Source organism: Manis javanica, chromosome 12 (genome assembly GCF_040802235.1).
Source record: "Manis javanica isolate MJ-LG chromosome 12, MJ_LKY, whole genome shotgun sequence".
Classification (NCBI taxonomy): domain Eukaryota; kingdom Metazoa; phylum Chordata; class Mammalia; order Pholidota; family Manidae; genus Manis; species Manis javanica.
The window spans coordinates 1,158,491-1,175,419 of record NC_133167.1 but is presented as its reverse complement, the minus strand read 5'-3'; the positions used below and the strand labels follow the sequence as shown (position 1 = coordinate 1,175,419).

The 16,929-nt window shown below is 60.0% G+C and overlaps 2 protein-coding genes across 6 annotated transcripts; both read right to left on the bottom strand.

Moving 5' to 3' along the window:
- Positions 1–482: 482 nt before the first annotated feature.
- On the bottom strand, positions 483–5,501 carry COPS9 (COP9 signalosome subunit 9). The gene is made up of 3 exons (XM_017642118.3): positions 5,344–5,501; positions 3,617–3,689; positions 483–729 (listed from the first exon to the last, which is right to left on the bottom strand). Exons 1-3 carry the CDS (start codon positions 5,404–5,406, stop codon positions 692–694), a joined length of 174 nt encoding a protein of 57 aa, XP_017497607.1. The 5' UTR covers positions 5,407–5,501; the 3' UTR covers positions 483–691.
- A 2,472-nt stretch (positions 5,502–7,973) lies between these two features.
- OTOS (otospiralin) lies at positions 7,974–15,679 on the bottom strand. Of its 5 annotated transcripts, none has more exons than XM_073217752.1 (4): positions 15,546–15,679; positions 8,756–8,855; positions 8,617–8,646; positions 7,974–8,228 (listed from the first exon to the last, which is right to left on the bottom strand). In XM_073217752.1, exons 2-4 carry the CDS (start codon positions 8,811–8,813, stop codon positions 8,044–8,046), a joined length of 273 nt encoding a protein of 90 aa, XP_073073853.1. In that variant the 5' UTR covers positions 8,814–8,855; positions 15,546–15,679; the 3' UTR covers positions 7,974–8,043. The 5 variants fall into 5 exon arrangements, with proteins under 5 accessions (XP_073073853.1, XP_036865832.1, XP_017497605.1 ...); XM_037009937.2 differs by lacking the exon at positions 15,546–15,679 and adding an exon at positions 9,119–9,238; XM_017642116.3 differs by lacking the exon at positions 15,546–15,679 and adding an exon at positions 9,119–9,238 and having other exon boundaries at positions 8,617–8,643.
- Between the last annotated feature and the right edge of the window lie 1,250 nt (positions 15,680–16,929).

The following is a 16,929-nucleotide window of genomic DNA, read 5'->3' as shown; positions in this document are numbered from 1 at the left end:
GAAAACATGACTGACAACAGCCAAAGTCTAGCCAGAGGCATCGGCCCAGGTAGGAGGTCAGCAGAGGCTGCAGCCTGAGGTACATACTGCTCCGGGCAGGGGTGGGGGTGTGGGGGGCAGCGAGGGCCCAGGGAGGTCATTAAGAGGAGGTGGTGGACATTCTGTCATGGCCTCATGACACTGACAAGCCGCAAGGGTTCTGTGAAGACACAGGTGGGCATCTGCCCACAGGGTAAGGGTGACCCAGAGTCAAGGGTCTAAGACTGCTACTGGGGCTGCCTGCAGGAGCCCTCAGCTCACTGGCCTGACACAAATACCACCTAGCAGGCTGGAAGGTTCCGGACTACTTAATACTGACAAAAGGGCCCTACGTGCTTCTCTATGCTGGCCAACGGGTCTCTCTCTCAGCGTGCCCACACACGCATGCACAGACTCAGAGCAACCGTAATGTCCATTCAAAATGGCAAGAATTAGCTACCCTGAAAAGGTGACATCCCCTTTTTTTAATTGAAGCAAGGACAAAAGCCAGTCACATTCACAGATTAATAGGCCTCATACCAATCGTCAAAACCACCTTTCCTGATTAACCATCTCCTAGTTTAAATTGACTTCACAGTTCCTTAGAGCCATCTGAATTGTCCTTCCGGGAGCTCTGCACCGCTACGGGACACAGGCGCCGCGGGACAGCAACTCACTGGGTGTCATCGTCATCAAAGAGGTCTTCAAAATCTATGTAATGAACAGAACCACGTATTAATGAGGAAAATGACTGAGAAGATAACTGAATTATATGCTCGTTCACAGAAGAGAGAAAAGAGTAAACAATCTAATAAAGGATTTTCCCCAGGACAGACTCCAGTTCAGCCAACGGGGTTCAGACAGTCCAGGGTGACAGAGGAATCTGGAAGAGACGCACCTTTCACTTTGTTCCTACTCGGGTGACAGTGTTAAGAAAGCACATGCGGTGTGCTCCAGACCCCAGGGGCGGTGAGCTCACAGCCATGACCAAGCACGTGACGTGCTGGTGCTGGACCTGCACCTGTGGGCGCCCCAAGGCCGAGGCTCTGCTTTGCTGCCCTGGAGGGACGCAGGACGAGCGGCCACCACTCCGGGACAACAGCACAGAGGGCAGGCGGGAGAGCGTGCCGGGAAGGACGGTGCCCCATGGTAATGGCTCCCTGTACAGGGGCCCAGCCCAGGGTCAGACTTGAGACATGGTCTGAGCCACCCGCCCACTGGGTGAAACACCACCAACAGCGATGGGCAGTCAAGGCCCGAGTCCTCTATCTGTTCACTTCTAGGTGTGTTTTCTGAATTCCCCACAGTGGGCACGCACTGCTTACACAAGGTGAAAAGAACAACCGCACCCACAGGCACCTGCCCTGCATCCGTGCAGGGCGAGTGGTGAGTGGGAGCGTGTGGGTGGGCACGGGAAGAGGCAGCTGCCCCACGTCTCCAGACCCGGGCAAGGTGGGGTCCTGGCTCCACCGCAGTGGCCCAGCCTGCGGTCCTGCAGCTCTGAGTGCTGTCTGCCAGCCCCTTCCCTAGCTAACTCCTCACGCCTTCACACCTCCCGAGAAACCTGCCCTCTGATGTGCTCCTGAGAACTGGGCTGCCCCCCTTCATTGCAGCTTTTGCCACAGAACGTCACTGCCTGCCCTGTCCAGCACTCCGTCCCATTGTGAAACACAGTGAGTGAAGAGGGTGAGCCTCGCTCGTGGCAAAGACCCTGCTATCTGGGGAAAAGAGGGCGGCAGCACCTCTGTGCAGGGGATACAACGCATTAGGAGTCCCATCCACAGCCCAGGCAGCTTTCACATGGGACTGTCACACCCTGACAGGGCAGTGAGCACCCCGGAAACCATCAGGGAGTCAGGGGCAGGATGACCCAGGCGCAAAGCTCTCTGGTGCCCCTTGCTGGTCAGCTGACTCAGAGGGAGAAAGGGCCTAAACTGCCCGTGTGACTAAGTGCCCCCCACAGGGCAGCTGGGGCCTCTCAGACACGTCCTCATAGAACTACAGGGCTCCTTCTGGAAATCACGAGCACTTGAACACTAGAGCACAGGCAATTGCCTCAAGCCCTCAGGGCTGGCAGAGGGACAGTGGGGCTTTGACGGAGGGCATTAGCACATGTGAGCAGATCGTGCTGGTGAGGGGCTCACACAGCCCGGCACGTGAGCTGGTGTCCTCACACGGGCAGCTCTGAACAGCACACATGCCTCTGTGGGGAGCAACGTATTGCCTAGAGAACTAGAGAAATGCCATTCCGTTCTCAAGCCAGTTCAAGTGCCACCTCCCTCCGTTTTGACACACATGGGTGGCAGGCAGCATGTGCCTGAGGGCAGCAGCCGGGCTCCCCAGAAATCTGCACCTACTGAAGCAGCTTGACTTCCTTTCTGAGCAACAAGAGGCTGAGAAGACGACAGATACAGTAACAGGGACTCAGGCTTTGGAGGCTTGAGGTGCAACAGTAACCAATGCGGCCAGGTAGCAGCCCAGCAGCCTCTAACCAGTACCGAGAGTCTCTGCAGCACAGTCCCTCGGATGGAAGGAGCCAAGGGGAGAAAACTGCAGAGCTCTCCTGAGACCACCCTGGGTTTCTACCTACAATGTGAACCCTCAGTAAAGATCGACATCCCTGTAGGGCAAGGCCCTGTCAAATGGCAGACAGCACATACCCCCAGCATGTATGCAGGCTTCATGTAAAATTACTTTTACACTGTTTACTTGGTAAAACTCTACCCATGTTCTTGGTAACTAGCGTTAAAGCTCTTAAATTCGAAAGGGTGCTGGTTTCAGAGAAAAGGGTCAGGAAAGTTACACAGTGGCTGTTACTCTACAAAGGCAGCCAAGCGGCCAAGAACCCAGGGGGCAAATGGGGAAAGGGAAGACAACCAGCCACCCAGTAGGTGCAGTTTTCCAGGGAGTCCGGCTGCTGCCCTCAGGCACATGCTGCCTGCCACCCCTGTGTGTCAGAACGGAGGGAGGTGGCGCTTGAACTGGCTTGAGAACGGAATGGCATTTCTCTAGTTCTCTAGGCTTCATGTAAAATTACTTTTACAGTTTACTTGGTAAAACTCTACCCATGTTCCTGGTAACTAGCATTAAAGCTCTTAAAATTCAAAAGGGTACTGGTTTCAGAGAAAACGGTCAGGAAAGTTAGACAGTGGCTGTTACTCTACAAAGGCAGCCAAGCGGCCAAGAACCCAGCGGGCAAATGGGCAAAGGGAAGACAACCAGCCACCCAGGGGAGATGGAGACGAGGAAGCCAAGGGGCTCCTATGCCCAGGCCTCCTGTCCCTGTGGCAATGGACCAGACCCTGCCAGTGTCAGGCGCCCAGAAGTGTGTCTGCAGCTCAGACTCAACTACCGCGTGTAAGGCTGGGGGCGCTTCATGCTACTTCTTTTTCCTGAAAAACAGGGCTAACTGCCAGTGCCAGCAGTGTTGTATGAAATGCTATCATTTTATAGAAACTGTACTGCCTTCCAAGAATGGCACAGGAAATGGGCTTTACTGTTCTGTGACCCAGATCACTCGTCACAAAGTTGCTCAAGTGCATAACTTGCAGAAGAAACATCCAGATTAAAACTGGCACCCCAATGCCAGCATCCTTACCATTAAAGAAGTCTGCATGGACTGCCTTTTCATTGGCTGCCAAGTCCATCAGGAGCCCGGTGCTGCCTCCGGCCTGGGGAAGGGAAAGGGCAAGGTTGTGTCAGTGGCACTTTCAGAGACAGCCGAGAGCCTCGTGGGGCCCCCACACTCGGTGGCAGAGGAAGGGGAGGGACTTTCTGGACCCACGTCAGAGCCAAACTCTGGTTCCAGGGGAGAAGGTGGGTGGGGTGGGGGTGGAGGAGGGGCACTTGAGGGATTATCTGCAGTCTCCGGGTCTTACATTCCTGGATCCCTCCCCGACTTTTCAGTAGTCCTGCCACTGCCCCGCACTTCTCTGAAAACCTCTGGTAGAGCTCTAACTCCCTGCTGGATGGGATGCTGCCGCGGAGGCCCCGGATGAGGGCGTATCAGCCTGGCGCACTGATCCCTGCTTTTCTGAGAATCCAACCATTTCCCTTGCCGACCGAGGGCTCTGGTGGGGCTGCCAACGCAGGAGCTCGCACTGCCACAAAGCTGGAGGCAGCAAAGCCATGCCACAAGCCCAGCTGGGCGACCTCACGCGCTCTGGATTCTGAGTCTTTTACGGTCACCCGGTGATGGTCAGGCAGAGTCCTCCGAGGTCACCACCCCAGAACACAGGCCCAGAGGTCCCTGCTGCGGCCCGGACTCCCAATATTCCCCGGGCTGTTTGCTCTCAAGTAGCTGAGCATTTCCCGTGTTCCCTTCCATGTCTGCTCTCAGCAACCTCAGAGAAAGGCCCAGAGCCTCCGACTCCTCCCTGTGCCCCCAGCCTGCCTGCCTCCTCCCGTTACCATAGAGAGGCGCGCAGATCCCACAGTTTCCGTAGCCTGTTGCGTTGGTCCTATTTCCATCTCCAGGTCCTGCCTTCACTCAGACCCTCAAGTCTCCTGCTCTCCTGTTTGCCCCCGAACCCAGTCCCCGAGCTCTCCAGAACGACCACGCTCTGAAGCGAGCCAGAGCCTGTCTCCCCCCGCCGTGAAGCCCTCCAGCCATTCCACACCGCCTGCGGGCTGAGACGCCGGGGTGGGGCGGAGGGCCTTCCGGAGCGGGCGGCACGGCTGGACTGCCTCCTGGGCGCCCCTGCCACCTTCTCCAGCTGCGCCCCCTCGCCTCGGCCCCCTAAGGCCCTCGGTGTTAAACTCCACGGCAGCCCCTCCCTTTCGGGGACCCCGCCCCTGCCGGGCCTTCCTCCACCCTCGTGGACGTGGCAGACACCGGCTGTGGGCGGCAGCGGGCGGCCCCAGGGCCCCAGGGCGCTTCTGCCAAGGCCTCTCCCACCGTCCGCCACACTCAGCACCGCAGCGCTCAGGCCCCGCCACGCCGCGATCTCCGGCGGCAGGCGCGCTGGCCTCCCCGGCTGGGCTTGGAGGGAGAGGAAAGGAGGCCCGACGCCCGCGCGGTGGTGGCACCGCTCCCGAGAACACCAACGCCAGGGATCACCCGCGCCCGGGACGGGCCGAGACAAACGCAAGGGCGCCTCGCAGCCTCTTGTGGCTGCGGAACAGGGCCCCGCGCCACGCGCACAGGCGCCACACGCCCGCCCCCGCAGCCCCCGCTCCGGCCTCGCGCTCGGCTCCCGCAGGGGGCACGACGCCCGACCGGGGAGCCCCAGGCCCGCGGACAGCGCCGCCACCCCGCCCCGGCTGCTCGGGCCCGCCTCCGCTGCGTGGAAGGCCAGGGGCGCGGGCCCGCAGCCGCCGCCTCACCTCGTCCAGGTCCACGTAGGGCCCCGCGCCCTCAGGAAACATCTCGTCCACGGCCGGCTTCATCTCCTCCCGCGGCGCCCCAAGCGTCCTGGCTCACTTCCGGGCCGCCGCCGCTTCTTCCGGTGCGCGCCCCGCCGCGGCAGGTCTAGACTCCGGAGGCCCGCCGACTCTATGGTTTCCCCCCTCTCCAGCGCCGGCCGGGTCGGCCAGGTCAGCTAGGGAGGCTGCGCGGGGACCCCGTGGGCGTCCGCAGGGGCGGACAGGCCGGCCCACGGGGCCTGCGCACGGAGGTGCCCCAGAACGCCCAACACGGAAGCGAACGGACAGAGAGAAGAGTCAGCCCACAGACGGGAGAAAATACCTCCGGGTGGTGTGTGTCTGGCACGGGGCCGATGTCCGGAGAGAGAACCGAAGACCTCAGCAGCCAGACAAACGTGCCGAGTCAAAACTGGGCGAAGGGCTCAGGGACGTTTCTCCGAAGCGGACCCACGAGTGGCCACTAAGCCCGTGGAAAGATGCTCACCATCCCCGGCTGTTAGGGAAACGCTCGTCAAACGCCAGGGGCCGCCACCCCACACCCGCCGGGCCGCTGCTAGCGCGGCGTGGTCTCGAGGAGGAGGCGGGGAATCTGCAAACCTGGTGCACGGGCGGGGACATGGAGCGCGGCAGCACGGGTGCACGGCTGGAGGACAGTGTGGAGGGCCTCGGAAGCTAATCACCGGGTGGCCCAGCCATCCCCCGGGTCTGCACCCCAAAGGGCTGAAAACACACACCTGTTCAGAGCAACACTGTTCACCGTAGCTAAGATAGGGAAGCAGCTCAGATGCCCCTCCACATTTGAGTGGATGAGCAAAGTGCTGTCTGTCCACACAGTGAAATACTATTCAGCCTTAAAAAGGAATGAAATTCTGACCCTGCTCCAACACAGATGAAGCTTGAGGACATGCTGAGTGAAATAAACCAGCCACAAAAAGACAAATCTTCTATGATTCCACCCAAATGTTGCTCCAAAAGTCAGATTCATACAGACGAAAGTAATCGTGGGGACTGGGGCTGGGGGAGGGAATGGGGAGTCAGTGGTTAACAGGCACCAAGTGTCAGGCGGGGACCATGAGACAGTCTGAGATGGATGGTGATGGCTGCACACCCTGGGAATGCACTAATGCCACTTAAACATAGATGATGGTAAATTCTATGTTATATGTATTTTATTATAATTTTAGAAAGAATGTGAGAAGGAGGAGCCCACAGAGAGGCAGCTGAGCTTTGTCCTTGAATTGAAGGCTTTCCCTAACCAGGAAGGTGAAAATCCCAGTGGTACATAAATGCTCACATGCGCACATGAATCAACGTGCAGTTTAACCCCCCTGAAATCCTGCTGTATTGTCTTTTGTCTGGTATGTTTGGTCCAGTCCCAATTGTCCCCAGTGGGAATTTAAGACAATCCTCAAGCCCAGCCATTGTACGAATCAGGATTTTTTTTTTTTTTTTTGGCAGTTTATTTACAGAAACCAAATTCAAACTACCTCAAGGGAGGCAAAGAAAGAGACAAAGAATGTATTGGCTTTTCCCAAAGTGACTGGCTGAACTAACCCAGTACTTCCCCTGCAGAGTTCAACGTGGGACACTGGAGAGAGGGTGCAGATTGGGGGCGACAGGACAGATAGGCAGGGGAAGCCTGGCTGGAGGGGGGAGAGCAACCCCCCAAGGTGCGGCTGCCTTTCCAGGTACCTCCCAGCCCGGTGGGGTGTCTGGGCCCTCCTGAGAGTCCCCTTTGTCCCTAGGGTACCTCTCCTAAACGCCATCCCTCCTGACTGACATACCAGCGTGAATCTCACTCCTCAGCAGAAATTGCCTCTGTCACTTGAATGACCGCCTGCCAAACCTCCAGGCACTCACAGGATGAAATCCATCTCCCGTCACATATTTCCACCCAAGTACAATGTGTAAAACATTAATTCCACAAAACCCTATGTATTTCTTATTATAGGTAGGTGCTAGTTCAAATACAAGTATCTATGTCTAAATAGAGAGTACCTTTTATTATTTTAAAGGAAAAGCTGGTTGCAGCCATTCAACCAACTTCTTCACCATCTGATGAGGTCTGGCGTGCAGGGTGTCCAGCTCCTGCATCGGGGGCCTTCCCCTTGCAGACTGAGTGCCCTCAGGCCCCTTGCCGTCCCTCACAGACGGGGCTCCTGCCCCCCTGATGTGAACCGCCCTCAAGGGCGTGCTGAGCATGAAGGGTGGTGGCTGCAGACCCGCTGCCACCCAGCCCAGTGGTGAAGAGCAGGACTGCAGGGTGTGGCCGCTTGGATGGGGTACTGGATCCCCGCCCCAAGGCAGGCAACTACCTCGTGGTGGTCTGCTTCAGTGTCCCCACCTGCACTCCAGGGGGCCTGCAGCACCCCTCCTGGGGCCCTGCAAGGCTTAGATGCCAGGTGAGAGGCGAAGCAGCGAGTCCCGAGCCAGAGCCGTGGCCGATGCTCTGTGGGCAGAAACCGTGTGTGCTCAGAAGGGGGCACTAGTGGGCAAAAGGAGCCAGGCTAATTTAATGTCAAGGAAGGAAAAAAATGGGTCCCGAGCACAGCTGTGTCTTGAAAGAAAACAACAAGTGTCTGTTGTGCATTTTAAGTCAGGAGTTTATTTAGTGTGAGGCCAGGCCCAGCTCCCCAGGAGGCACCAGGCGGGGGGGATCGCTCACTCCTCCTGGTAGGGGACATGGAAGCCCAGGGCGGTCCCCAGGGGGAAGTGAGCAAAGAAGGTGCGGGCCATGTCCTCCATCTGCGGGTAGGCCCCCAGAGTCTGGAAGTACTGCACATAGTTCCAGAAGTCAGAGGTGGAGAAAGGCCAGGAGGGCATGGCGGGCAGCTCGGCATAGGGGTCTGAAAGACACACGACAGCCTGCCTCAGGGGCCCCGGCCGGTCCTGGAGACCCTGCGCAGGGAGGGAGCGCCGCGGGGAGGGTGCAGGCAACCCAGTGGGATTTCAGAGAGGCCACAGCCCCCAGCCCTGGAGTCTGGGCTCTCCTGCACTGAGGTAGGCTCTGGAGGGAGCACCCCAGGTGATACAGTCTGGAGGCAGGAATGCCAAGCCAGGGCTCGGAGGGCCCCTCCTGCCTGGTGTGTCCCCCGGTGGCTAGCGGGCAGGCCTAGGAAGGGGCCCCAGTCCCTCTGCCTGCTGCCAGGTCTCCTGCCTCATCCGCTCCCACCAGCTCCCTCTTCTTCTCCCAGACTCACCAGACACACCCCAAAAGAAGAAAGAATACGATACCTCCCTCCTCCTGCACAGGCTTGGCCCCTGCTGAGAAGAGGGAGCAGTCACCCCGGGGATCCCCAAGGTGGGGCCCACCTCAGCCCAGCTCCCAGGTGGCCAGGAGGCAGTGGAGGGGCAGGGACAGAGCTGCCCTCACCTGCCAGAGTCCCCAACAGGAGGCAAAGGGCCATCCCAGGTGCCAAGCAGGGGCTCATCTTCCCGGGTGCGTCCCGACGACTCAGGTGCCTCAAGTGTGCCTGCAGCAGGAGGAACCCGGAGGGTGAGGCCCCCTCCCTACAGCCCTGGCTTCCTTGCACCCCCTGGCCAGGGGCAAGTCCTGGGGAAACAGCCGGGGACGAGGGAAGACAGGCTTAGTGTTTTCACAGCAATTTCAGTCCCAGCGGCCTCAGATCATTATTCAGGGGCTAACCCAGGCTTCAGGCCTCATTTAATTTTGACAATTTTAAAAACGGTGCCCCCCCACCTGCCCGAGGGCACAGTCTGCCTCCCCAGAAGTTACCCTCAAGTCCTGTCCACTCAGCGCCAGCCGTGCAGCCCGGGGGTGTCTGCTGCCAGCACACAGACTCCTCTTTATAAAAGGCCAGGGGCGCAGATGCAGACGTCACCCACGTGAGCTGTCAGGCTGTGTCTTATCCCCAGCGGAGGACCGAGGGCTTCTGGAGCCCTGCTGACAGCAGGATCGCAGGAGCCGCCTTCAGGAATGCGATCCGAAGATCCAGCCGGGAGGAAAACATGTTTGCCCAGCCCATGTCTACAGCTTTCAGGACTGAATTCAATTTTGGGACTCGTCTCCACCAGGAAAGAAAGACGTTCTAAGGTTGCACTGGGGCTGAGAGCCCCTTACGGGATCAGGGGGACCGCAGAGCTGCCCTGGGGCAGGCAGGCAGGGCGGGACCCTCAGGGAGCCATGGGCCCTGGATCTGTGGCCCCTGCCACCAGGACACCATTGAGCAGGGAGTGTGGGCATCCAGACAACTCCCCATCTGCACCCCCAAGCCTTCCTGCTTACTCAGTGACTGGGTGTCCCCAGCCCCCGGACTCCACAGGGACACCAAGGTCCCATGGGTAAGGCCACTCTGATCATGCCTCTCAGCCCTGCCCCGTGGGTTCCCATTGCCCATCGAATCCAGGGGCATGTCTGGGGCAGCCCCACTGTCAGGGTCGGGCACCGTGTGGTCACCGTATCACCCTGAAAACCCAGACTCTGCCAAGTAGGCCCATGCCAGCGCCTCAGGCTGACCCCTAATGGTGTCATCTCCACCCGGCCTGCCCCACACACGCGCTGGGTCTCTGACAACACAAATGGGATGTGGTGCCAGGACATCACTGGGCCTTCTCGGGCAGTTGTGCCAGGGGTCCCAGGACTACCTCAGGCTTGCAGGGGGCTCCCAGGACTCACTGGGATGGAGCAGAAATGGCATAAAGCCCAGCAAAGGGAAAGGTCTTGGGGAGAGATTGGGAGACCGGGCATGAGCTTCCAGAACCCCTCCCCTGGGGTCACATGGGACTGGCCTCATTTTCCCACGTGTGGGTGCAGTCCACCGGGGCAGCCCATCAGAGACGCAGACCCAGAGTGCACTGGGGCCGGTCGAGGGGGGCCCTCTCCTCTGCTTGGGAAGAGTCCCGATGCCCCAGAGGAAGCAGGCACTCGGCACCCCCATGCTTTGCTCAAGCTGGAGGCACAGCAAGGTTGCTCCTCCACGTAGGGCTGCAGCCAGGGATGCCAACTCACAGGGGCCCTGCCCAGGGGCTATGGGCCTGCTTGTCACCCGCATCAGCACAGCCTGGGAGCTTTCTTGCTCCCTATCTGTCCCCTGGGCAGGGATTTTAAGCTCTGAGCTCATGGTTTTCTTTTCCCAAATTCTCCAGCATCCTTGGGTGCGACCCGCCAGCCCCACAGTACTGGCTGTGAATGTCCACTAAGTGGCCAACAGCATCAGCCTCCTGGCTGCCCAAGGCCTCCAAGGGGCTTGGCTCCGTGACCCCATCTTGCACTTCATGCCGTGGGCTGCAGTGCCCCCCTGCAAACAGCCCATTCTGTGGGGCCAGAGGACAGGTTCCTCTGGTAACCAGGGGAGGTGTGGGGCTGGACGACGGGGGGTGCAGGACAGCAAGGATCAGCTGGGCGCCACCACCAGGCTTCACCGAACAGTCGTCCATTACGCACAAGTCCGTGTTTGAAGATGATGCACAGTTGGTTATTCCCGTGTTAGGGAAAATGAAATAAAATTACATGTACTGTATCTTTGTAACTATTTATTCAACAAAAAATCTGTACCTAGAAAAACTCTACAGGTGATAAGCAGTGAGGGTGCTGGGTGGTGGAGCAATGGGTGTGTATGTTTTTTCTTCTTTCTGGGTGTATATATATGTGTGTGTTGTGTCTGTGTGTGTGTGTGTGTGTGTGTGTGTGTGTGTGTGTGTGTGTGTGTGTGTGTGTGTCCTTAATTTGTTATTTTTATGTAGGGGGAAAAAACTGGCAACCACCTTACTCAGCATCCTCATGTCCAGTCCCGGATCTGCCCCTCGGGCCTTCTGTAGCCACCTTACCGGCCCCTTGCCACCCCCACGCCTTTTCTCTCTTTCTGATCCTGCCGCCCTCCCTCGCTGGCCTGCACACAGACCTTTCCTGGTCCCACCTGGAGACCCTCTCCACTGCCCCTGGGGACCACCCCTTCACCGCCTTCCCCAGCAACCCTGGGAATCTGCATTCCTGACAAGTTCCGGGGGATGCCATGCTGCTGGCCCCCAGAGCACATTTAGGGTAACAAGGCATGGGCAGGTCCTCAGCCTGGACAGTGTCAGAATCACCCAGGGCACATGTTAGAATGCGGATCCCTGGGCCCACACCTCTCAGAGTTACGATTCAAGAGCTCAGGAGTGGGCCTGGGACTCTGCACTTCTATCACACTACCAGGGCTGGTGAGCAGGGGCAGGGCCTGGTTTTCAGAGCCACTGTCCAGAGCAGAGGGCTCAGCCCCGGCTGCATGGCAGGATCACCTGCAGAGCCTTCAGGTGGGCGGAATTCCCAGGCCCCCTCTCCCCCCAAGGTGGGACTCTGATGCGAAGGACCAGTTGCAGGGACGGGCCCAGGCCAGTGTCTGTCAGCCTCCGGGGGGTCTGCTCTGTGGCCTGGTTGACTGCCACTGCCTGGGAGGTGGGTCAGCGCCCTGGAGCCTGACCCGCCCCCGCCCCACAGACGCCTCCGTGTGGCCGCACTGGAGGCCCCTGCAGGCCCCCTGAAGGCCCCTCCTGTCCGTGATGAGAAGCTGTGGAAGCACAAAGCGGTCTTGTGCACAGACAGGGCAACACACCCCATGTGCCTCCGGTGCTGGCTGCGCAGAGGGGCGGGAGGGAGGCAGCCAGGGCGGCGGGCCTGGGAGCCTTCCCGGCGCAGCTGCCTCACCTAGACCAGGGGAGGAGGGGGAGGTCTCCCAGCCAGCCGCAAAGATACTCCCATTAGGCGGTCTCGGGGCGCCCCCTGCTGCCCGGTGCGGGGTACGCCAAGCGCAGCCTCTGGCTGAGGTCACCGGTCACCAGCAGACACGCCCGGGCCGGGAGAGGGAGCACCCCGCCCACCTCCCGTCTCCTGGGCAGGGCCCCTTGGGTCGCAGCCCTTTCGCTGTCCCCACAACAGCCGAACCCTTGCTCACCGTTAAGTCCTAAAGCCATACGGGCTCCCACACACTGCTCCCCTGCGCTCTGCTTCCCGGGGCAGCCTGGGAACCTCAGCCCTGGCTGTTGGCTTGCTGGGGTCTCCTCTGGCCAGCCTGCCTTCCCGGGCGGCTTCACCCTCATTTGCTGCCCCCTCCTGAGCCCCGGAACTTTGCCTCCTCTGGAGCCACGGTGGCCAATCGGTCCCATGTCCTCAGTCCCAGCAGGGACACCGCCCTCTTGCCTGGCTATGTTCTGGCCACTTCCTTTCTGAGCCTGTGTCTCCTTGTACCCAAGTGTCCCAGGCCTGGAGTGAGTCCTGGCCCCGGGCGGGTGTGCTTGGTGAGGGTGCTGATGGACGGAACACAGGTCAGGCTAGCACCCTGCAGGCTACCCCCTCGGCTGTCCTGGGGTGTCCAAGCCAGCCCCTGGCTGTACTGTCCTCCAACCCACAAACCTGCTGGCTCCCGCAGCAGGAGGGGACGGCCTCTCACAGCCACCCATCTTTTTCCCAAACCCACACATTCTCACTGTTCTCATCACTTCAAGGAAACGATTGAATTACATATCATGAAATGCAAAGAACGTGAACAGAGTTTTGTGGATGAAAGTACGTTTGTCTTGGAAAGACTCCCTCAAGGTGAAACTACTAGAAACTGCCGTCAGGTTAGATGTGAGCATGACACCGCTGAAGACAGGAGCCAGAGTCTAAGAACCGGACCCACCCTTCGACCTGGTCGGGGATCCCAAGCGGAACCACGGCGCCGCCAGGGAGCGGGCTCCAGGGGGCGCCCTTCCCACTGGAATCGTGCACCTGCGCCCGGAGGGCCCGCGCGCCCGGAGAACAGCTGGCCCAAGGCCTGCAGGCTGAACCGTCTAAGGCCCCTGCGATTCTTCGTGAACATCACTCCCTTCTCCAGCTGATCGTGGGAATTTCTGACCAGGTTCCAGTTCCACCCACGAGAAGGCTTCTACCTGGCCTGGGTGGAGGGAGTCGGCAGGGCAGTGGAGGCCGGCCTGTAGCCCAGGACAGCAGGGTGCCCTAAAACTAAAATAGGTTCATGGACGATCTGAAATCCCAATCTCACTGAGTGACCTGCGTCTTTATTTGCTGAATCTGAACATACTGTGCAGCGCAGCGCCCGGTGGCCCAGCCTGGCACACCCACACCCAGGCTCCAGCCAAGAGCCGAGGCTGTGGGCACAGGCTGGCGTGGGATGGGGCCATGGCCCTGGAAGTGGAGTCCACAGCAGGGCCTCTTCCATACTCCCTCCCGAAGCTGAAGGGCTGCAGTCCTTTTGCAGGACAGGCAGGCAGGCTGTGGCCTGACCTTCCCCGGCCAGCGAGGCGCCTGGCCCAGCTGGGCTCGTCACAGGGGGCAGGATGTGGGCGATGTGGGCGGTGCCTGGATCCCGCCTCACACCCAGTGCTGGACAACTCGCACTAGGGCCCGAGTCTGAGAACCAGGGTCTCCTTTCCGGAACTACTCCCTGGGAAGGCAGCCCAGGGCCGCAGCACCACCGTGGTGCAGGGATCACGTCCAAGGCCAGAGGTTTGGCCCTGGGCAGGGGGTGGGGGGGGCAGGAAAGGGACCCGAAGGGAGAAGCCCCAGTGCCCACTCAGGAGAGCCCCTCGCTCCCCCCCTCCTCCTTCCAGGGTGACACCCCAGGAACACAGGCTTCATGGGTGTCTTTGTGAGGGCGCCTGCTCTCTCCGTGGGAAGCGCTCTGTGGCTCTGCTGCGCAGCCCGTGCCCCTCCCTGGGCATCTTCAGACCAGAAGGAAAAGTGTTTATCTGTTGTCCTCTGCCCCCGTTGGTTGGGGGTGGCCCAAGGGGGACAACTCCCCCACTCCAGGTGCAGGGTGCCCACCAGGTCCTGCAGGCGTCCAGTGCCAGGTCTCACAGGGGCACGGGGTGCAGAGCAGCGGGGCTTCGGGGCTGGTCACCCTGCCCTCGGCTGAAGCTGACTTGGGTGGTGGAGAAGAGAGGTGGGCTCAGAGCTGCCCGGGACCTGGCTCTGCCTCAGTCCTGCAGGCCCACGTGTCCCTGAGGACACAAAGCCCAGCGCTCCAGAGTCGACTCGGAGCAGAACCCAGTCTACACTCTGCCCAAGTCAGACTGCCGCGGCCTGCGGGCCAGAGCACAGGAAGCCTCAGGGGGCGTCCCGTGCCCCCCGTGTGCAGTGACACATGGGGCGCCCTCCCGGATGACCCTGTCCCCGGTGTCCTCCACCCACGGAACCTGCTTCACCTGCTCCGGGCCTGGCACTGTCACAGCCAGTGCTCTCCGAGCAGTCCCTCTGTGCCAGGTCCCTCCGTGGCCCATCCTCAGAAACCCTGGGCTCCCCATGTGGTCAGAGCCCATCTTACAGGGGAGAAAACAGGTTTCCAGGTTAGGGAGGCGGGGGCCAGGGGTGGCCCCGCAAGGAGAGTCAGACCACCTTCCTTCCTGTGCCATCACGCGCTGTGACTGGGTGCACACCCGTCCCCTCTGCAGAGTCTTGCTCAGAGGTCCTGGCTGGCCTAGGCTCTGGCATTCCTGACGCACCCCGGGCATCGCCATGCCACTGGTCTTCAAGGAGCTGCTGTGTCCAGCGGGCTGCCCAGAGAGAATCGCCGGCCCCTCCCAGGAAGCCCGTGCTCCTAGGTGCTGAGGGGACTCACTGCAGTGGGGCAGGCCACCCTGCCAGGTGTCTGTTCACACGGCCCAGAGGGCTTGTTAGTCATGGCTTTGAAACCAACTGAAGGGTGTAGACAGTGGCTGCGCCCTGAGGACAGCAGCTTCCTGGAGAGTCACCACGTTGAATTTGTCCCACTCTGGGTTCTAGGAGGTGACAGGCCATGGGGCCCACTTTCAGGCCTGCCTCAGTGAGAAAAGGAGGGAAAGAGGGGCAGGGGGAGGGGGAGGGAGGAGCAGGGGAGGCGGGGCTGGTGGGGTCCCTGGGGAGAGGCTCCCCCTCCTCAGGCCTGGCTCACAGGCCCCTGCCCAGCTCTCAGGTCCCCCTCCGCCAAGCTCCGCAGATGGGTGTAGGGTGTCCCCCCAGTGACAAGTGTGCGGCCGGTCTAGGGAGCCAGGCCTCCGAGGACCGACCGTGGGTCCCGGGGGGAGGCCGTCAAGGAAGGAACATCAAGACAGTCGGTCACCCGCTGCGTCTGAGCATTGGAAGTCTTGGTGGCATTTGACAATTGTGTTCAAGCATTTGGATTATAAATAGGAACATGGAAAACCAAGCTTTTAAAAAAACAATAAAACAAAAGCCAAGGAATACCCACCTCTGGGGAAGGCACAGAGCCGGAGCCAGCATCAGAGCGCCCTGCTCAGCTCGGCTGTGGGTCCTCTTCGCCGGTCACAGCGCTGTGAGGTGGGTGCTGGGGACTCGACCCAAACTTTGATGAGGCCGTGCTGGCAGGAAGGCGAAAGGCCACAGCAAGGATGCAACAGTCACGGTCTAAATCGATACAGAGACGGCTTCGTGAGGCACCTCCCCCAGCGTGACAAATCACCCCAAACCACAGCCCTGCTCTGCAGACGACCCTCGTCTCGCCGCCTGGGTGGGTCAGCAGTCCAGCCTCTGACTCGGGGTCTCTCAGCAGGGCGGGAGGCCGACTGGGGAGGGGTCCCTTCACCCACGTGACTGTGCACTGATGGCTGCTGGCTGGAGCCTCCTCTCCTCCTCGCCACACGGGCCTCCCCGGAGGGTAGTCTACACTGCAGACCTGGGGCTCCCCCAGAGCGAGGCCCTGAGCCCAGAAAGAGCACGAGAGAGGGCGGGCAGATGGGGGTCTCTGCGCCCTGACCTTGGAACTGGCGCCCCACTGGCCGCTGTGCCTCGGTGCTGGGCCGCCCACGCTCCGGGGGAGACACAGGGCATGAGCGCCAAGGGCCACCGGGACCACAGGGCTGTGCGTCAAAGAGCTTCTCCAGAGAAACAGAATCAACAGGGTGTGTGTACGGCGAGCAGAGGGGGATTAACTTTAAGGAATCAGTTCACGAAATTGTGGAGGCCACCAGTGCAAAAACCACAGGCCGATGGCCAGGCCAGAGATGCAGGGAGGGAGTAATGTGGCAGCTTTAGGCCCAAAGACAGTTTGGGACAGGTTTTCTTTTTGGGGGACCTTGGCCTTTTCTCTTTAAGTCTTCTACTGATTGGACAAGGCCCACACACACACATTATGGAGGGTCATTGTCTCGCCAGTGGGTTTCAGCCCTGGGGCAAGTTCACTCCTGATTCAATGAGACTGAAAAATGACCATGGAACATTCTTGGGGTGAAAGGGTTTATACCCAGCTTTATTCCCACGGTGGCAGGTCAACCACTAGAATCCTGTCCACTCAGAGCGAGTCTGCAGGCAGCAAGCCGGTCTCTGCCCCTGGGCCTCTCCGCCTCTGTCCTCGGTGCTGCCCCCCCCACTCCAGCCTCTCTGCTCTCCTGCAGCCGTGCAGCCCAGGGCCCTGGGCGGAGCTCTTTATGTAGAGTCAGTAATAACCTACTGCCCACACGTGTGCAGTGAGCAAGCCCACCAGGGCCAGGTGAGAATCCTGCCCATAAGAACTTCCATTTTCTCTACAGTCATCTGCTTTCATTTAGAAGTGTCTTCACAATAATGTCTAGACTGGTGTTTGAACAATCAGCTGGGCACTGTGGCCTGGCCAAGAT